Source organism: Thermobia domestica, chromosome 4 (genome assembly GCF_964235325.1).
Source record: "Thermobia domestica chromosome 4, izTheDome1.hap1.1, whole genome shotgun sequence".
NCBI classification, from domain to species: domain Eukaryota; kingdom Metazoa; phylum Arthropoda; class Insecta; order Zygentoma; family Lepismatidae; genus Thermobia; species Thermobia domestica.
The window spans coordinates 310228712-310251486 of NC_137457.1; the positions used below are offsets into that span (position 1 = coordinate 310228712).

At 36.4% G+C, this 22775-nt stretch overlaps 1 protein-coding gene across 1 annotated transcript in view; it reads left to right on the forward strand.

The window, feature by feature from the left end:
- Positions 1-4425: 4425 nt before the first annotated feature.
- Positions 4426-22775, forward strand: part of LOC145684301 (uncharacterized) — a 34193-nt gene continuing 15843 nt past the window's right edge. Inside the window, exon 1 of the mRNA XM_081756476.1 lies at positions 4426-5118. Within this exon, the coding sequence (XP_081612602.1) occupies positions 4631-5118 (488 nt within the window). The 5' untranslated portion in view covers positions 4426-4630. The remainder of the gene's footprint in view (positions 5119-22775) is intronic.

A 22775-nucleotide genomic window follows, 5' to 3' on the forward strand; every position in this document is an offset into this window, starting at 1 on the left:
AAACTTTTGTCCAACGTACATAATTTCGGAGCTGCAAGTCGCCGAAAGCGTGGGAAAATGACATTCAAAGCTCTATAGCTCGACTATGGTGAATGATAGAGCTAATGCGGCATGGTCACAACAAAGACACCGAAGCTGCTGTATTCAAAAATGCTTAGGTCGAGATCGTGCAATTCGTGCACAAGGGATTCCCCATAGGAGCGTAGGGATTCCCGGATAATCTGTCAAGAAAGATGGGTTGAAAAGGACACGGATGAATAGCTGTCCCAACTGCTAGCAATAATGCGTCTCCACTAAGTCGATATCTCGCACAAGCACAAAATGACAAACAGTTTTATACGTGCCATGTGTGGTTGCCTAACGCGCACTAAATAATAGTGGGAAAATATGAAAGGAAAATGTGAATAAATTGGTACAAATGGTAAATACATGATATTACGCTGTCCTATCATTGAAGAGACGCTTTTAATAAAAAGGTAATAGTCATGAAACGTACTAAAATGTTGTACAAGCATCACACGTAACATTGTTTTCTTCCATGTAGTTTTTTCGTTGAAAGCAAGTGAAACTATGGAGAAAACCGGGGGATATGGGTGCTTTCTTCCAGGCAGAAATCTTATTTTATTTGATGATACGGGCCGAGGATACTTTTTGCGAGAGGGGGATTTTTCCGCCATCCCATGTTAATGTGACTACTGCCAAAGAACAACAGTAAAATGTAAGTTTCTTATCATTAACCGTAATGTGCGTTACCCGAACATTGAAAAAGAAAGGAAAAACAATTTATCAGGACTTTTGTTTTAGTCGCTGCTTCCGATGTTTTGCAGGACTGATTCCGATATTTTGTCTAGAATGCTTAACATGTCGTCATATTGTTATCGTTTTAAAGATATTTTGTTTTCACAGACTGTGCTATAATGTGAAGTACGCCACAGTTTGCAGATTCTTCCTTCTGTCGTAGAAAACAATCGAAGGTAAGGAAAGTATAAGACAACCCTACTAGAAGGCGTTGTGGAAGGTGGAAGGTCATTCTTTATGTGTTTTGTTCGTAGCGTGCGAGTTCCTTAGTGCAGTTTGTGCTTTGCTTGTTCGAATGTGAGATCAAATGGAGTATTCGATATGAGAACTTTCGGACATGATATTTGTATACGGTCAAACAAATGGCAACAGTCGAGTAGCTGATAGGTTATTTCGACTGAAGTATCCACAAAGAAGACAACCAGCCCATACTATGTTTGCCAGACTTTTTCAACGCTTACGAGACACGGGGAACTTACAACCTCAATACTACGACCAAGGAAGACGAAGAACCACAAGGACTCCGGACTTTGAAGAACAAGTGCTTGATCGTTTCACCCAAGACCCAACAGTAAGTACCCGGAAAATAGCATGTGAAAAGGGAGAAGCACAAGATACTGTTTGGAAAGTAGTACACGAGGAACAGTTACACTCCTATCATCCGCAGAGGGTTCCGGCCTTACGTCCAACTGACTTTCAACCTCGCGTTCGGTTTTGTGAATGGTTTCTCCAACGCTCTGTAAATGATCAGCAGTTTGCTTCCTACGTGCTTTTCACCGGCGAAGCTTGTTTTACGAAGGACGGGATATTTAATAGTCACAATAGTAATGCATGGGCAGACGAAAATCCTTATGCAATTGTGGAAAGGGGCCACCAAGACTGATTCACCATAAATATGTGGATGGGTATTGTTAGTGATCAGATAATAGGTCCATATTTACTACCACCACGATTAACTGCACCAGTGTATACGAGGTTCCTGCGAGACATACCTCCAGAGTTATTAGAGGATGCCCCTCTCGGTGTTCTTCAATTGATGTGGTTTCAGCATGATGGCGCCCCAGCCCACTATTCAGCTAGTGCTTGAGAGTATTTCAATCAAACGTTTCGTGACATGGATTGGAAGAGGCGGTCCTTGTAATTGGCCTGCACGTTTCCCAGATTTGCCTCCACTTGTTTTTTTTCTTTTTGGGTCATGTCAAAACACTTGTCCATGAAACGTCTATAGACAGCGCAGAAGAACTATTAGCACGAATACTCGCTGCCTGTGATACTATAAGAACAGCTCCTGCGTTGTTACAGCAGATGCGTCAGAACTCACTGCGGCGCTGTAACGCCTGTGTTGAAGTAGAGGGACGCCATGTTCATCACCTATTGTAGGATAATTGGGAGATATGTCTCGTTTACAGGTAATTGATGATGTTCTTGGCTGCATTCAATCCTGCTGTAAAATGTTGATTGAAAACATTATTCCCATTTTTGTGACTTTTGTTTTTAGGAAACAACGTCTTTTGCATTATGGTTGTTTCGCACACTTTTGTTTATTTATTTTCAATGACAACAATACATGGAAGAAAGACTTTAATAGTGTGATCCTTTTACAACATTTTAGTATGTTTTATGAGTATTACCATTTATTAAAAGCGTCTGTTCAATGATAGCGTAATATCATGTATTTACCTTTTGTACCAAATTATTCACATTTTCCTTTTATGTTTCCCACCCTTATTTAGTGCGGGTTAAGCAACCACATATGGCACGTATAAAACTGTTTGCCATTTTGTGCTTGTGCGAGATATTGACTTAGTGGAGACGCATTATTGCTAGCAGTTGGGACAGCTATTCATCCGTGTCCTTTTCAACCCATCTTTCTTGACAGATTATCCGGGAATCCCTACGCTCCTATGGGGAATCCCTTGTGCACGAATTGCACGATCTTGACCTAAGCATTTTTGAATACAGCAGCTTCGGTGTCTTTGTTGTGACCATGCCGCATTAGCTCTATCATTCACCATAGTCGAGCTATAGAGCTTTGAATGTCATTTTCCCGCGCTTTCGGCACCTTGTAGCTCCGAAATTATGTACGTTGGACAAAAGGTTATTTGAACTTTTTTCTTGTTTCCGTGTCAGGAATCACCCCTTAAATTTTGTAAGATAGTTACGCGGTCACCCTGTATATATATATATATATATATATATAATCATGATACCATTTGAAAGCCTGTTTTATTCAGAAGAGAATGATGTTTAAGTAATGAACTCAAATAAATAGAGTAGGGCCGCGGTGGTTTAGTGGTAAAGCGTTCACCTCTGGTGCTTGGGGTCCCGGGTTTGATCCTGGCCCCTCCAAGTGAACTTTGTCGTGGGCGACCACGACGTGCGTGGGTTTCCTCGGGGTTCTCCCGTTTCCTCCCACTTTCTTCATTCCACCATTTCATTCATTACTCATCATCACCGTCTCCTTTAGCCTTACCGGCATAATCGTGGGACGTAAAACCCAAAGATTTCATTTCATTTCAAATAAATAATACTGTTCGGATTCATTTGATTTTGTAGTTAAATATCTCACTTTCTTCCTATATAAAATTTGGTATTTTCTAGCACAACTGAGAAATATTTTCTTCGTCACAACTATTGTAGGTATTACAATGAAACTTGGCTTATGTATTACTTATAAACTACAGTAGTTTTTAAAGGTATATTATATTTGGGTGTCTTTAGTCGGAGCCGTACCACGGCGTGCTACATTTGAAAAAAAAATACTTTTGGACGGTAAATTCCCAATATTTCCTTTAATTTCCTTTTTCTTATACATCTTGCACACATGCGTATAGTACCATTTGCGAGCTTGATTTATTCTGAAGTTAATGGCATATGAACCAAGATAATCGGATGAACAGAAATGAAGCAATACCTACTTAAGTGAAAAACCAATAGAAAATTCAAGAATCTAAGTGTCAGCACTACATAACACACATTTCTATCGATTACACTTAACTCGAACCAATTCGTCATTATAATTTTTATTTTCGATTCAGCATCCTCACATCTAAAATAAAATGATAGTTTGGTGACTTATCCATTGACAGATTTGGTTTTTGGCGGATTTGTCAATTGGCAGATTTGTCCATTTTTACGATTGGCGCATTTGATCATTTTCGCGTTTGGCGCATTTGGTAATTGGCAGATTTGGTAATTGGCAGATTTGGTAGTTGGCAGATTTGGTAATTAGCAGATATGGTAATTGGCAGATTTGGTAGTTGGCAGATTTGTCAAATGGCAGATTTGTCCATTTTCGCAATTGGCGCATTTGGTCACTTTCGCGTTTGACGCATTTGGCATTTGGCAGATTTGGTAATTGACAGATTTGATCATTTTTAGAATTTGGCGCATTTGGTCATTTTCGCGTTTGGCACATTTGGTAATTGGCAGATTTGTCCATTGGCGGATTCGTCCATTGGCAGATTTGCCGATTTTCACGATTGGCGCATTTGGTAATTAGCAGATTTGTCCTAGACCCTACTCTGGGTGATGACACATAAGAATTATCTGTAATTGTAGCACATAGATAATAATGCTGGTGCACCGACCTGTCTGACCGATAATGCTCTCACGACAATCCTTGTCTAGAAAAACCAACGAAAGCGTATAGACGTCTTGTTTCCAAACAGCAATTTTTCTGTATTTGTGTAAAATCTGCTTAGATGTTTGATTGTAAGTAAAATGTAGCTTCTATGAACGTTATGGTAAGTCATTTCATTAACACTGGCAGCATAAAATAAAATGGAAGTATCAAGTACAGTGTAAAACTCGTTCAAATTGTGAAGTCATAATGGCTGATGAGGCGTCTGTTAAGTTGGAATTGAGATGCAAAGAAGAAATCTTGTACGGGTTTCCTCAAGATGATCCACTCGAAGGGAAAGGGTGGACATACGAACTCATGACTAACAACAAGGAGTTAATGTTATCTACAACGGAAGGACAGCAAACAATGAAGAAGGATGAAGCTATGTATTCTACGGATGTGAAGTTAAACATTCATATGGTAAAATCAGGATTTTCAGAAGAACCTTCATTTAAAAGTAATATAGAAACGCTAAGAAACGAAGAAGAGCAAGCGATGGGGAAGGATATAGCTATGTATTCTTCCGATGTGAAATTAAACGTTGACACGGTGAAATCAGAATTTGCAGAAGATTCTGCATTTGAAAGCAATATTGAAACGCTAAGGAAAATAGAGGTTGAACAAGATTACGCGTCGTACTTTAATGACTACAAACAATTAACACCAGAAAGTTTTAACTCAGTTGAGCCAGAAAGGTAATGTTAGTTTTTTTTAATGTAGTAATTGGTTTCAGATTGACAATATGGTTACATGCGTTCGGTTATTTTAGAGATAAAATGCAATACTTTGCGAGAAATAGTTAGATATGGGAGATACCTCGAACGTACATTAGTAGTCTATAGTTAGGAAGTGGCAGGCACACATAGACTAGTTGAACACTAAAACACAAGTAATCGACACCACACGCACAAACCTTATGTAGCTTATTTCGATTAAGAATAATTACACATTTCTTACCAATTATTCTCCCATGTAAAAAAAAAACAAGTAACGTGTCTGGAGCGTATCTGAAAATTTCCAAATTTTTAAACTGAGCTGTGTTATACGTGGGAAAAACTTATGTAGGCCCTACGTTTGCGATTTTACCCACGATTTGTATTCAATGCTCCCAGCCACATTTTTTCCGGATGGCTTCCAAAGACATTCGCAGAAAACGAGATAACTATGCAAAACAGGGTGCAGATTTATTACAAGGATCCATACTTAATCTGATTTTAGATTTACTACTTTCTAAGGAAGTTCGCTTTTTATATTTTCAACATTCATTTTTAAGGGGCGGCCTTCCTCCGTATATACTTACTCTAGATGGTTTCCAGTCTTCGTATACGGTAAGAACCACTGTCCAAGGTAAACTATCCAATTTGTGTTTTGTGGACACAAAAGCACAAATTCCTTCTAACCGAGTTAGGGCAGGATCACAGCATGTTTTCCCATGGGTAAGTGAGGAGATACACCTCTTGGGAACAACCGCGTCAGAGAAGGTGAGTAAACATATTAACGAAAATAGCACTAGACACTGTATAGTAATACAGTACTAATTTACGTCTTTATTTCTTTTCTTTTTTTTCTCTTTTTTTTTGTACGCTACTGAAAACGTTTCCATATGCTTTCATTTTTTTGAATATTTGCGTTCCAAAATAGCACATTACAAACGTAAAAGATGTAACTCCCTGATATTACAATAGCTCAGGGTCATGAATTGGCATATTTACTTCCGGTACTTCACTTATTTTTATTTATAATGGTTATTTGGTACACTGTGTTCCAATCCGAACGTAAAAGTGGTGACAGTGGCAACATACATTATTTTATTTTTACGTAGTTGGGCATCGTACAGGCAAGAAAATAAGATTTAGAATATTTACTAAGTGGGCTATTAAAATATTATTATAGCTTTTATGTATATTTTACAATATATATTTGAACCAACTAATGTCTGCATGTTGGTTAATCTGGTATAAAAATTCACACCGTATAGTTAGTGTATTTGTGCATTTCATAGTATTATTTAAGATGTCATACTTTGGAAAAATCGTAGGCTCTAAATAATATTTTCGTTTACCTTAAGTGAAGAATGAGCCAAAATTGAAGTGATTCAGAATTTACTCCTCTCTCTCTCTCTCTCTTTCCATTTTTATCAGATAAGTGTAACAGATTTCAGTTTTTAGCTTTCTAGAGCTTAGAAAATGTAACAATCTCCCTAGCCACAAGCCAAAGAGAAGGTTCCAGATGTTCAATTTGAAATGTTCGAATTTGAGCCTCTTGTTCGCGACGCAGTATAACCTATCGCGAAACAATGCTAAACTTTTTTATTTTTTTTATTTTTACTTTTATTTTTTTTAGTTTCTGAATAATTTCCTTTTTAGATTACAACTTTCAATTACCTCTCTTTTGATGGGCCGCGGTGGCTCCGGGGTAGACTCTTCACCTGTGATACATGGGTTCCCAGGTTCAAACCCTTCTTGCACCAAGTGATCTTTGTAGTGGACAAGCACCGTGTGCATTGGATTTCTCGGGGTTATCCCGTTTCCTCCCACTTTCTTCGTTCCACCATTTCATTCATTTCTCATAATCACCGTCTCCTGTAGCCTAACGGCATAATCGTGGGACGTAAAACTCAAAAATTTCATTTCATTTTTACCTCTCTTTTAAACGATTTCTTACGGTCTTACCTCTGTCAACTTGCCTCATGCCGTTTTTCTTCTCTCTAATATTTCTTTAATGCTATTATCTCGTTTCCTCTCTAAGTCAGCAGATTAAGGTTATGCATTTTAGGCTTTGCATGGTATTAAACTTAAATTCGTGACTTTTCTCCGCCATTTTATTCTAATTTTAAGATATTTTTTGAATTCAAAATAATAGTTCAAAGGGATATACATCACAAACATGAACATTCTAAAATATTGCGGAGTGAATATAAAGAATTAACTTTTTTTTTTCTTTCTCTTCAGTTAAAGTAATAATGTTTGTAAGAATCCTTCGCGATTCGTTCCGGTCCCTGTTGTCTTAAAATTAATAAGATACACTGTGAGTGAAATAGAATTAAAAGAAAAAGATAATGCTGGATATTAACTGGAATATCTTGTAAGATGTTATTCGTTGTTTTTGTGTGTTTGTTCTTTAAAACATCATTTAGTTATATATTGTCCCCTTTTTCGTTTGATTTGTTGCCACACTAAACACGTGCATATATTTGATCACACACGTATCTTATAACGAGTAGTAGCAGGGAAATAAATTGAGGCTTAAGTGTTCCATATTATTTCCACGAAATTTTATTTTGTTCATAACGGATTTCCACGTCTTCATCTATAATGTTTTATAGTTCGTGCTAAATTTATGTTGGACACGTTTCCCCTATTTGTTTTATTCTTCTTGACATATTTTGGTATTCAATTTTATATTTTCTATTCTGATATCGAGTGCCTCAAGTTTCAGCGTATTTCTACAGTAGTATCAATAATGTTCTTATTTGTTCCGACGTTTGCTCTAGCAAGGAGTAACATGTTTGATTGTTTTCTATATTTAATCTGCTATAGCGTTCAAAACGACGGCGATATGACCTGTAACAACTTCATTTCTTTGTTTGTTTAATTCTGTTACGTCTCTCGTTATTGTAATAGTATTATTTCATCTTAAATACTTTCGTTGAATTATCCCATTCTATTTGCCTGCGTCGAGCTGCACTTTATTCATCGAAATTTTTGCAATTATGCCTCAATCTTCTCTAATTATTGTTTCTTATCCAGTTTTTAGTTACTTGATTTAGTATAGCTAACGACTTATGTTTCTTTATTTTAATGTTTCACAAATAATAGCTCTTTCGTCCAGTATAATTATTTCAATGTATGCCTGATACTTGGGCATCCAACATCACAGCAGAGACATGCCTGAATATTCCTGCATTTGCAGCAGGAAAGAATGAATAGTTCAGCAGGTCTTAGACAACCACAATATAAAATTCCATTCATCTTGATTCAAAGAAACAAGAGTTAATACAAAGAAAAGGAAAATGATAATATGTATCGTGCAGACAGAGAAATCGTGGAAAAAGCGAAATGAATGGAGAAAAAAAGACAGGGAAAGCAGAAAGATGAAAACATGGGAATAAATGAAATTTTAACGCTTTTAAGGAAAAAGAGTCTGTCTTAACCCTCTTTCCCCTCTCTTTATCTTGGATTTTTCTTGTTTACCTGATAAGTCTGTTTCAGGAGCATACATGAACAGAAATGTCAATGCTTAATTCCTTAAAAAGAACTTCAGGCAAAGGAATGATCCCACAACCTTTAGAATGAGAGTCTCACACATTGTACACTTAGTTACACAGACTATAGCAGCCGTTTGTTGAATCGATCATTACTCTCTCAACTGTCAGCAAGTTTTCCCTCGGTTCCATTTGAGGTTTCAGTTTTATTTACGGTCTTTAGCCGCATGTGAGTAATCCTCTCCGGGTTTCAGAAAAAGCATTTGATCTCTAATTCAAAATCAGTTAAAACTTGAGAACTTACTCTTTTTTAAAGATATGTCTCAAATTAATCGAGGATTAAGAGTGATTTCGTAAACGTTCGAAACAAATCCTAGCTCTTGAAGAAGCTGCTCGTACCTGTAGTCCACGAGCAAATGAGATCTACTAACGTTGCTACTTAATACACGTATAGTATAAACTTCCAAAACACCATTTGGAAGCTCAGACGTGGAAAAGTCAGTAAGATGTTGGCCTGTTGAATGAAACAATCCGGATTCAAATGTAATCTGTAACGTGTTACTTTTTTTAATATATAGATGTTCATATTTGTTATTATAATTGCTTTCTTGCATTTGTGGTAGATTAACCTAAAAGTATTGATCATGGTTTAGTGAAGATTAAGTTGGTCAGGTATCTTGACGCTTTTGCTTCTTTGTTTGGACAGTGCGGATTATTCCTTCGACCATTAAGTGGTCCTGAGGAGATTATGCTGTGCATAGCATACAGTTTATTTTGGAAACTAATTGACCGTGCTACGTACCGTTTCCCTTGGGTGCTGGTTTCCGAAGAACTCCCTAAGAAAACAGCTGATAACAATTCTGGCTCATACCTTGTTCAGGCGCAGATTGACAATGTTGAAATATAACAAGTGATTTGGCATGAGCAACGTTTTTGCTTTTGACACTCAGGTTGTATTATACATACTTTTGCGTATACATACGTATACATATACGAAACTGGCAAGCCGACTGCTCGCAGGAATTCATACACACATGAATGAATGCGATAATACTTCCTTAGGTGCATTCCTATTTATTAAACATGAATATATGTGTGTACGGAATGGAATAAGAAATATATGTATCAACAGCACACAAAATTTTCACTTTACAGAGCTAAATGCTCGAAAAGAATTAGTTGCACTCATGCAATCAAATACACGAAATAATGAAAATAAAACACTTAATACTGCATGATAGATATGCGCACACTATATAAGAACACTAGAAACATAGCCCTCGTATTGATATCACTTGCACTCTAAATTTACTATTCGCACTGAGATGAGACTTTCACTGCGTAATTAGGACAAGGGGAATGGGGAGATACTCGAAGCACTAGTCCATTATTAGACTCTTTGACTCCGAAGAAACGATGTATTTTTTCGTTCTTCCTCGCTATGAAGGCTCCCGTTGACTCCTTACTTCTACTGAGGCTTGGGAACAACCCGTTCGCTATTCTACGGGTGGGTAGTGCGTTGTACAAAAAAAAAATAAATAAATAATGAAATGCCATAGATTTTTGCATAAATACACAATATCAATACAACGACGGTATAATGGAGAACACTGGCAACATTTCTTTCGGTCTCGTGGGAACGAAATTTAGAAGTAATAGTTAAAAAAAGTGTTGCAGTCCGAACTACTAGTTCCCTTCCGTGGCTATTAGATTTTTATACACTACTGTTATACGTAAAACAGTTCAGTGGAAAGGAGCGGACGTTGGTAATTGTGTGAATGAGTCATTTCACCTAGGACTCCTGCGAGCTATGAACACTGTTCTCACGGTAAGAAGGATGACGTAATATGAGTATATGGGAACACGACAGACGAAAATTCGTTCACACACAATATCAACTTCGTGTCCAAAAATATTCCCAATTTTAATATATGTTGCTCTGAAGGAAATACATATGGAACAGTCATGGTAATGAAAACTATCAGTTGGTAACTATTTTTTAGGAAAAAAAAATGAGTTGGCTGCCAAGAAGCACTTTGTGTAGACGATAAGCGTTGCATTGAAAAACAACAAGTTCTTTGTTCCACTGTGAGAAACGATAAGGACGACTGAAGAACACCTGCAGACGGAGAAAGAATTGAAGTTCTCACCAAAAGCAAAAATAGCTTTTCTTTTCTATGAGTAAAATAATAATTTTGTTGCATGAATAAAAGTTAAAGAAGGAATACACTGTTCGTCCAGAAACGTAGTTTTGTGGCCGGGCTGACGGTCACAACCAGCTCAGACCTTATTTTGCTCCAATTTGGAGCTTTTGCACTGTAAATATAATGGTCTCTCCAAATAGAATATCGGCACGGTTGACTCGGTGGCCTAATAGTTGACGCGTTGGCGTCTTATATAAAGGTACATGGGATTGAGTTACGACAGGAGCAAATTTTGTTGCTTTCAAAACATATTTCTGTTTACATATATTATTTTAATTGCTTTCTTGCAGTTTTCGGATATGTTAGACTATGCTACGTGAAGTCACGTCCGGTTATGATTGCGTCAACATTTTCTTTTATTCAGAATATTTTTCTATATGTTGAATTTATTAATAATAATTTATTTCTTGCGCTTTTAGTTCCTATGGGTTATTTGTTGCTAGATAAGGTTTGCACAACAAATAGAACAACGACATAACACGTTATTTACACAGCAATACGCAGTTATTTCTTTAGCGCAGAAAGTTACTGGGAGTGCTGCCACTTCCTATAAATTTTACCCACTGCTAGTACTAGAAGCATCAGCCTTCTTGTAAACACTGTCAATTCACGTGTTCAGCCACTCATAGTGTGTCATATGCTGTTTGAAATGACGTATGATTAGTATCCCGATTTAAAAGAAATGTTTATTGGTTTTAACAAATCACCTACAAATCTTTGCGTGTAACGTTTGTGCGGGCATACCGCAACTCGTTTCAAGTCTGGCATAATGTCATGGTTAATTTTTGAGCTACACGTATAAGTTCCTTTATGTTGTTGTTGACAATGTGCATAAGACCAAAGAAAATATTCTCGATTCTTAAGCTAACCTGTGCATAAGCGCGGGAGTCTTGTAGAACAACTTTGTTCTTCTATCAACAGATATAAGAAGAAAATGGTTTAAAATGTCGAAAATTGCTTTTTTGTAATTAGCACAGAATTCAAAGAGGCTCTACGTCCTCTCTATTCAAACCTCATATGGTCCAAGTTTTCCATTTCTAATTTCAACGTTTATGGCCATAGAGTGGAAACGATACTATAGTGAGAGGCTGTGCTTTGCAAATGAATCAGCGTCTTAAGGCAACATTCACGACTTTCAAGAATATTCTATCAAAGTAGTTCAAATTTACTATTATGTTGTTTCAAAACTGATTTCCGTAGCGGATGTACATAAATGGTTTCAAAATGCAGTCTCTGATAATTATTTCAGCGTCCTAAGAACAAGTCCATTTCCTCCGTTAACCATGTACTAAGGCGGAATTTGTTCAAGTTAGTCATTTCTGTTTCCACCTTCATTCATATAGAACTAAACGGTAACAGTTTACGAGAAGCTATTGTCTGCAAATGACTCAGTATCTATAGACAACAAATTATAACTATGTACAACACTGCTACACCCGGTGTACTTCAAATATTATTACTGCCCCTTTCAGTAACGGTTTCAACGTTTATCGCTGTAGAAAAAAAACAGTATCACATAACGAGAAACGGATTGTTGCCGATAGTTCAGCGTCTCAAAACAACATACCGATAGTATCCGCAGTAATATGTTGATGCCGGAAATGTTTTAAATTTACTACTAGTTCAGGTTTCAATATTCTGCAGAACAGAAACATCAAAATATATCAGGAAGCGGTTTTTTGCAGTCGATGAAGAATTTAAACCATAGGTTCCATCTTCTGCATTTAAATTTTATTCAAACAATTAGTGACTCAAGCTAGCCATTTCCAGTTTTAAGTTCTATGGCAATAGAATGGAAACAGATAGAAGATGTTTTTTAGCAAACGATTCATTGTCAAAGAGAGCATGTCTATTCGCAACATTTTACCAGAAAGAAAGTGGTTCAAATGAAATATTATTTCCGATTTCAATACTTATTTCTACAGGACAAGAACGATTAAAGCGTTGTGCAGTTTTTCTAATCAACTCAGTGTTCTAAGAAAAGATTGCACATTTTCCGCTAGCCTTAATTCAGACCAGAGTGAGTGAAATTAGCCATTTGGGTTTTGATGTTAGTCGCCATATCCGGAAGGGAAATACCAACAGCTTGCGACATTTTCCAGCAATCGACTGAGGGTCTAAAGGAAATATATCACAACCAATATTTTACCAAATTCAGGAGTCGTTGAAATATGCTATTACAGCCGGTTTCAATGCTCATTTTCATGGAGTAAGGATAGTAAGAAATTTCGAGTTGCGGTTTCTACACTTGACTCAACATCCTAAGAATAGATTCCATCTCCTCTGGTTAACTCCTATTGAAACCTTAAGGTTTTCAAGTAATCAATTTCCGGTTTCAACATTTATCATTACGAAACGGAAACGGTAATAAATAGAGAAAAGTGAGTTTTTGTAGACAAATCAGACTTTAAATACACCATATCCTGATGATCCACAACGTTCTACTAGAACCGGACATGTTTCAAATTTACTATTATTTCCGGTTTCAATATATTCCTAAACTTTTATTGCCATAGTAGAAAAACGGTAACATATGAGGAAAAGTAGTTTTCTGGAAACAATTCAGCGTCACAATACAATATATAATGAATATCCACAACACTTTCTCGAAATCAGAAATAGTTCAAATTTTTTATTAAGTCCTACTTAAATACTGATCTTCCTAGAGCAAAACAGCTAAAACTATCAATGTACGGTTTCTTGCAATCGATTCGGCATCCGAAGAAAATGCCCTTCTTGTACCTTGAAATTCAATTCAAATTGAAAGTTTTTAGAATCAAACATTTCTTGTTTCAACGTTTATCACCACAGAAGAAACACGGTAGTTGATAGCAAGAAGTGTTTTCTCCAAACGCAGCGTCTCATGACAACATATCGTGACTATTCAGACGACTATACGAAAACCGGAAGTGGTTTACTATTCAGGTTTCAATACTGATTTCCGTAGTGCGAAAATGGCAAGGTGTATAAACATGAGGTCTTCTGCAATTGAGTCAGATTGGCAAGAAACTCCTGCTTTCCCATTAAAGCTCTATTCAGGCCAGAAGTAGTTAAACTACACGTTTGCGGTTTCAATGTTTATTAACATAGAAGGAAAATAGTAACGAATAGTAAGATCTTTTTGTACAACCGCTTTTGCGTCTCAAGGCAAGATAGCATGACTATCGACAAAACTCTACCAAAAGAGGAAATATTATATGCATTCCCAGTTTTAATACTTACTTCTGTATTGCAGTAACTGAAATCAGTTTTTTAATTGAGAAGAAAAATAACATAAGGACAGATGATACTCGGAATCGATAGAACTTCTCAATCGTATATATATATATATATATATATATATATATATATATATATATATATATATATATATATAGTCGATTCCGGGCACTATTTTGTAACGCCCTACCTACAATCGTACAACCTATATGGGACAGTTTTACAATATATATACAAAAAAACTACAAAGATAGTTTCTGTAATTTTGTAACGTTAAATATAGATAATCTCTGACTTTGAGGTCGCAGACAGGATCACCAGAAAGCACCGAAGCAGGCTAGGCAGAGTGGCGGTAGGGAACCAAATGCTCCGTGGCAAGCAATGAGTTGGTTAGTTGACCACAGAGCCCCGAAACAAGCTAAGCCCGGAGAAAGGAAAAGCCAAGAGTCCCGAAGCAGACTAGAGGCTTGGGTTAGGCTCCGAAGCAAACAGTAGGAGAGCCAGCAGAGAACTGGTACAGGTTCGTTGTCGGCCATCAAATTTATAGGGTCCCCAGACAACGGTGGCGCTGCTGCTCCGTTGTCGTTGTCTGCTACGTGAGAGGAGCCAAAATCCTCGTCAGTAGGTCGTAGTGAATCCACATGGTGTGTAGTAAGTATCCTCTCGTAATACGATATCGTGATGTTTATAAACATAAGCGTGAAGAGTTATTTGTACACAATACCACGTGGGACATAACACCCCTGTCTTGTTTAAAAAATAATCGGAAGGATTATTTTTCTTGTGGGAAGAGCAAAAAATAAGGGACCCCACAAAAAATCACTAAAAGCACTGATAACATTAAAAAATTCACTTTTCGAAGCACTATTATGATAGTGGAACAAACCATTATATTTTTATTCCCTAAACACAAGCAGGATCGGTAAATATTACATGTTACTTTATTTCCCTCGAGGAAGGGCTGTTTTAAGCTTTGCGTTGCATTCCTAATATGTGTATATTGGCTCACAGTGATAGGTGTTGAAGCCTGTGAAATGGTTTGTCCGGTGTGTGTATGAATACTATTAAATGAGTCGATTGAAATTGGTGGAGGTATATCTAGACGGGGTAGTTTGGAAGTTTTTGGTTCCGAGCAAAGACTGCGATATAGTAGGTATAGGATGAGTTGCGAATACTAAAAAGGAATATAAAGGCACACAGGAATAAAAAGACAATTTATATTGCAAAGTTCGCGATGCAAACTGCGTGTTTTCTTTTCCACCCTGTAAAAAATGTAAAGTTTCTAAAATGTTTCCACTAACATAAATATTTAAATAGAATAATCCAATATTGGAATGCAAATGATAATAATAATGATGAACTTGAATTCATGGTTATCCTGTATGAAATAAGTGACCATGATTTTTGGAACATCCTGTATAGTGTTTATGTTGTATAGTGCCGGTGGCAATATGTAGTCCACAGTGAAGAAAGGAAAAATATCGAGGAAATGAATTATAGGTTAGCTATTCTTCTATGGTTTATTTGCCTTTTAAATATGGAAGTGCAAACTCAGTATTCTTTCATTCAGCGAGGAATAATGAATCAGCTTTTTGTAAAATCAGAGAATAAGAAGTGTTTGTATCGCAAAGAGAAGTTACTGTGCACCTGAATGCTAATCTTCGTGTTCCTTCTTTCGAATGGTGAGTATTGTTTTTTTTTTTTTTTCCTAAGAAGTCAGAATGATTAAAATGGTTTATGCTGTACAATATTCCTAGCCAATTGAGTTAAATAATTTATATTGGTTTCTTTTCTGTCATGTTCTTTTCGTGCTGCGAACTAAAAGAAGAGAAATATTTAAAAAATGGACTGTATATGCTGGATCCTCTCGATACATTTCTTGCGTTCTTCCGTCAGTATTTTTTGAATTTCTTCACTCGTATAGTAAAAAAATAGCTAATTATCCTCTTGCTGAGTTTCGTCTCTTTTCTTAATACAGCTTAATTCTGTCTAGAGAAATTTCCCGTATGTATTGACGATATAAATCAGGAAATTCGAACCTATATAGGTTATGATTGATTCTTTCAAGTATCGTGACTGGACCGACAAATTTAAAGGAGAATACTTGTGATACTAGAATCTGACGGTTCGGATAGAATACAAGTACTTTGTGTCCATTCTCAAAGCTAATTTGTTTCTGCTTTTTCTCATAATATTACTTCTGCTTCTTATAGCTTGCAGCTAAATTGCCCTTCACTATTCTTCTATCTTGTTCAAGTGTTCCCTATCGATACATGATGTTGAGGTTGATGCAAGCGCGATATCAGGAATGGTCTTAGGTTCGTAAAAGTACAGTAAGAAAAAAACTTGAGTACTTGGTTCTAGCCTGGACGAATGTGTTAATCGCAAAAGTTATAAGATCTTTAAATGAAATCTTTAAGTTTTACGTCCCACAGTTATGCCGCTTAGGCTAAAGGACATCACAAAAGTTATATATGGAATAAGCTTGTGTCATTGATTTCGATTTTCCTGCCCAAAAAATTTAATAGCATTCTGTATAATTCCGTGGAATCTTTCCACTACACTTAAAGTTTTATGATCGTATAGTAGAAAAAATTTAAATTCAAAGTTGTAGAACTTTGCTAGGGATTGTAGTCTTTTTGCGTTAGTAGAGGATGTGTATCTAAATACAGGTACAAAGAAGCTCCATATTTGAGAATGATTTCATATATAAAAATATTTTTCAATTTCTTTGGCTGTATCGTTATCTACAACTTTCGCCACACAGAAACAAGTGGACATCTAAATTGCTACCAGTATGTGTTTAAAAGTTTTTTGCCCGACCGGCACATTCCCAATTGAATCATATTGCCATGCAATAGCAATAAGTAAAGGAGTATGATGGCATAATTGGAGAGGTGACTTGCTTAGTATTTTTTTAAGTTTTGACGCCCTTATTTTCTTTGCTATATATGCTTTCGTATTAGGGAAATAATAATTTCTCAACTCCGATTAGTACGTCTGCTTTATGTTGTAAACATTTAATGTAGAGTATTTTAAAATTATAGTCTGCTAACAATATCTTATAACGAGTGAATTTCCGTACTTTGTCGGGCTGAGTGTTTAAAGAAACCAGGCACGTAGCGTCAATGAGTAACTTGAATTTTCTATTTAGTAGAAAATGTCGAGATTTTCTAAGGACGTATATTAAGGCATATAATTCTTTCTGCCATGTTGAGACCTTCCATTCGCTCTTGGTAAAACGCCTACTGCAATAGGAAGCAACACGTTCCTGGTTTAGGGTTATAACATGCCAAAAATCCCCCGGCTGAAAGTGATGATGCTTCTGAATATAAACGAATTACCAACGATGGATCGAAATGAAATAAGGATGGGGCCTGAATACTGTATATGTTTTTAGTTTCTCAAATAGCTCGTCATGTTGAGCTGTCCATTTAAATTTTGAATCTTTTTCCAAAAGAACTTGAAATCGCTCCACTTTCTCCGTAAAATTTTTGATGTGTGCTCTTAAATAAAAGCAGAGTCTAAGAAAACCCATTAAAGCCCGCTTAGAAGTTGGCTTCTTAAAATTCCGTATTTTGTTGACAATTTTGGAAGAAATTCCGATTCCCTTGCCAATAACTGTAAATCCTAGTACCTCTGATTCTGACTATAACCAGTAGGTCTTGCTTGGGCTAGCTCTAAAATCATGTTTTCTTAGTCTGTTGAAGAGTAATTCCAAATCCGATAATTGCATTTTCTAATTTTTCTCTCTATATGAGGTCACCCGGAAATGCAGTAATACAAGATGTAAACCCCCTGAAAGCATGCGTACTGTTATAGTCGGATCTCCTGCTGAAGTGGTGTGACCCATAACGCAGCGTTAAAATTGGTAGGATTTCCCCCTATGATTGACATCGAAGGTCATATATTTTTGGCTTTTAGGGTGCAATAATAAATTGAAATAGCTAGATTTTATGTCAATAGTCAAAATGCAAGATTTACCCTTAAGCACATATAAAATGTCTTCTGTGGACTGAAATGGTTTGCTAAGATATTTTATAAATTTACTACATGCCTGTAAATCAAAACTAAGCAAAACTCTGAGGTGTTTGGTTTGCGCACTATGAAAAGTGGCGATGAAAACGAGCTATCGCTGTTTCTTTAATAATATTAGCTTCTAACAGCTGCTTGATGTGCAGATCAATTTGCGGTCTCACCGCCAAAGGAATAGGAGGTGACCTCTGATGAAAAGAAGCTCGTTTGTCTATCCTTATTTTATGAGCAACCACGAAAGTATCCTATGTCTGTTGATGAATATGAAAAGATTCCTTTGTATTTAAAAAGTAAATTATGTACAGCCTTTTTTCTGTTCATCTGATAGGTGCGGGTTTATGTCAAATAGTTTAATATCAAAAAGTGATTTAGATTTGTTAAGTCTATCCTATGTTTCCTGTTCAAATCCATAAATGTTTCATCATTTTGTTCGTCTAATGTTGATCTCCTTCTATATCGACTTCGTACAAGTCCTCAACATATGCGATCGGTGTATTTTTCGCTAATGTTAGTGACCTGTTAGTTTGATTAGATATTAAACAGTGTGAAACAGCTTCGTGGTGTTTTTGTAGGTAAAGTCTGCAATCCGTATTTATCTAATAAATTTTCTAGTGTGGAAACAATGAAATACTCCGTATCTTTTTTCCGATTCTTGATATTAATAAGAAGAACGAAATGTGCCCTAGCTGGGATGGTAACTTTAAGAGTGGTAAATGCAACAGCTGATGTATGCTGTATTATTGAATAAATCGAACTTGCCAATTGTTCTTCCTGAGCATTAGACTCGATTGGATACGGCAGTGACCGTGGTTTCTTGTATACAGCCAATGTATTACTTTGTAAGTTAATTTTAGCATTTAAACGATTCAGAATATCTTTCCGGAATAAAGGTAAGAATTCTCCATGTTCTAAACTTCGGAAGTAGTGTGATAATATTATTGATCCAATTTTAAATTAATTACAGCAATATAACGCAAATTTTCGATGGAATTCTCAATTCCTCTAAGTTTGGTGTTAAAAGGAATTAATTGCGTGTTTGGAGGATTCATATATTTCGGCCACAGACTCAACGAGCTTCCTGTATCAATTATTACAGTGTATGTTTCTTTATTAATTATTACAACAATTATCAAATTATGCTCCTTATTTAATAATTTTATGTTATCTCTAATGTCAGTCATTGGAGCCACAGTGTAAAGTGTTGTCAAAGTATGTTTGTTAGGGTCAGTACTTGTGACTTCTTGTTCATTTACTTCGTCTGTTACGGCCCTCAGAACATGTTCTTGAGAAAAATTGTCCTGGGCCGGCTATGCATTTCCCTATTCGTTTTATTTATAACATGCTTGAAGAATATCCTTGCCTATAACACATACCGCAAACTGTAACTTTTTCTGGTTTGGATCTACCATTATTTTTATTATTATATTTTTCTTCCCATTCCTATGCTGGTTATTGTTACCATTATTTTTCGTAACTTGTAATTATTACGACCCCCCTTTCCGAACTGAGAATTACTCATAGCATTCTGAGTTACTAAAAGAGAGAATTCGGCCATGGGATTAGCAAGTTTAATAAATTCTAATGATCTATTGGCGTTAGTAGGATTAGATGCGCTAGGCGCAGGGGGTGGGGTGGTGGGTTCGTAGTACTAACTTGGGAGGGAGGGTTTGAGGGTAATTATTTTAAGAGGCACCCTGTAGTTCTGGTGCTAAAGGTGCAGGAAATAGTGGAGCAGGTTGTTGGTAGTGATGCCAGTTAGGTGTCTGATTGCATAACTGATAAGTTGGTTGTTGGTGATGTGTGGGAAAGGACGCGCTAGCGATTGCCGAAGAATGTAATTACTGGCTGGTGGATTATGGTCACCAAATGAATAGGTTGCTTGTTGTAATTCTATATAATCACGCTTCTTCATAAGATCGCGTGCCTTCTCTAAATTATGTAAGTGTGAGTGCAAAGCTTGAACCGCAGTAAATGATTCCAATGTAACTTTTGTAAAAAAAAAAAAAAAAAAATCTCCAAACCTAAATATAAATCATTTATTTTCTGTTCCTCGGTAGCCTGAGGCATAACTTGACGAACAACTCTTAATTTTATTTAAAAAATATGCTTCAGTTGGTTTGTTTTCTCTTCGTTGAATCTGAAAAATTTCAAATTACGCCCTATATCCTTGTAATATTTATCTGCTTAAATCTATTAGTTTGGTCTTTAATTCTTCATAATTGAGTGAGTCCAATTGATTTTGTGCTTTAATTGCAACACTAAAACAAGAGTCTCCTCCAGAAAATATATAGGTAATAGTTCCTTCTTTTCCTCAGCTAACCAAAAATGCCATAGCGTAAGGTGGTCAAATGGCATAAAAAACTATCAGGGTCTTCAGAAACGTGTCCAGAGTATTTAGTAAGGTGGGGCATATTAAAAGAAGGTTGGGAATTCTGTTTGCTGTTTGCACTATCCTCTGGAAAAGTGTTTTTCTGTGATCTTGTATTGGGCATATACTAAAATAGAGTCACGTCTGAGTCACTGAACTCAGAGATTAGAAAACCACATACGTATGAAAAAAGTTCACTTCCGGTTAATAATAAAAATACGGTCCGGTAAGGGAGTATTCAGATCAAAACTGAGCGGCCAAAGCCTTGACCATGTAAAATTCTATCCCATATAGGTTGTAGGTAGAACGTTAAATAAAAAGTGTGTCCGGGATCGACTCCTACTAGCGGCTTTTATTATAAAATTCCACTATAACAGTGATTTACAAAAATACTACAAAGATAATTTCATTAAGTTTGTAAGGTTAGATATAGGTAGTCTTTGATCGTGAGGACGCAGACTGGATCACCACAAAGCCCAGAAACAGGCTAGGCACAGTGGCGATAGAGATCCCAATGCAACGTGTAAGCAGTGGGTTAGTTAGGTGACCACAAAGCCCCGAAGTAGGCTAAACGATTGACGTTAGAATTACCAGCAGAGCCCCGAAACAGGCTAAGCAAGAAGAAAGAAAAAGCCAAGAATCCCGAAGCAGACTAGAAGCCTAGGGTTAGGTTACACCTAATGTTCCGAAGCAAAAAGTAGAAGAAATACCAGAGAACTGGTAAAAGTCCGCTGTCGGACATCAAATTTATAGGGTCTCCAGACGGCGGTTGCGCTGCTGCTCCGTTGTCGTCGTCTGCAGGTCGTAGTGGATCCACTTCGTGTGTAGAATCCTCTCCTAATACGATCTGACGATGTTTATAAACATAAGCGTGAAAAGTTCTTTGTACACAATATCACGTGGGACATTACTCGATATATATATATATATATATATATATATATATATATATATATATTGTAAGCTGCATCGAAACCGGAAGTTATTAAATTTATTAGAACTTCTGACATGGGATTTTCTTAGAAAAAACTTGTAGTAGATCTCGGGAAGTTTTTTGCCTTCAATTGAGCGTACGAAGACGGGTTCTGTCTCCTGCCTTAATATTTATTCAGATTGGAAATACTTCATATTAACGATGCTTTTTCAAGTTTTGTAATCCATAGAAGAAAAGAATAAGGCATAGCCAATAATGTTTTTTGACATGGATTTTGTGTCCAAGAAACAGGTTGTATCGTTGATCTTGTTACTTTATTCCAACCAGTAGTTACATATTTACAACTTGAATTGTAATTAGCATGGTTTAAAAACCTTCGTTCCACACCGTGAAACGATATTCGCTTGTGTAACTTGGATATTGATACTAATAACTCGTGTAAGTCATGCCACGAGGTTGATACTTTTAGTCATAGATTAGAAAATTGTAGCAATGTAACAGATATTTGGCAGAAATAATGTGAGTCGTTAACCCAAATATCTTCACCCCTTTGTCATTCAGTGCAGCCATTTTAATTCTTTGTTCTAATTTTAATTGGTTTCGTAGTTCTAAAGCAAATGCTATTTGGTTTGTCATTCAGATAATGATCTATGTTTAACCACGACACATTGTTACTATTCCGACATTACCTTGCGTATCACACACATTCCGCTAATATCTTTTCACTTGTTCACATCATATTTTTTAACTCATATCTTTTTGGTTGTCCTACTGTAAAGAAAATGTGTCGGTGATGTATTTTTAAACACTTTGCTATTTCCTTACTAACTAGCTTATAAAAGAAGCTAAAAATATTCTGTGTTAGACAGCCTGGCTTTCAAGCTCAAGGTTGTTTCGGGTCGATTCCCATTTTTGTCATACTTTTTGATATGTAATGATATATTGCTTAGTGCATGGATTATTGTATCAATTAACTTTTGTCCCGTTCAAAGCTCTTTTAATCCTATGTGTGTCAGCAGAGTTTACTGGTTTGTATTATTCTAGAGCTCAGTACCAACGATGTCACATTGTGGGAGAGAATTGTTGTGGATGTATAATAATATATGTAAGTGATAGTTGTTGCTGTAATCATTTGAATAAATGTAGATATTGGAATAGGCCTATCACACAACTACAGTTGTATCTTCTAACGTATGACTTGGTAACATTACTTGCAATCCAATACGAAGGAGTAAGTGCTTGTAGAAAAGATTCATAAGATATAATCTCAACTTTCGAGACCACGTTGAGAAAAGAATGATTCCTCCTCCCCCCCCCCCTATATTGCTTTCAATCAAACTGGATAACGAAACATTGCAACAGGTCCAGGATGTCTTATTTTATAGATT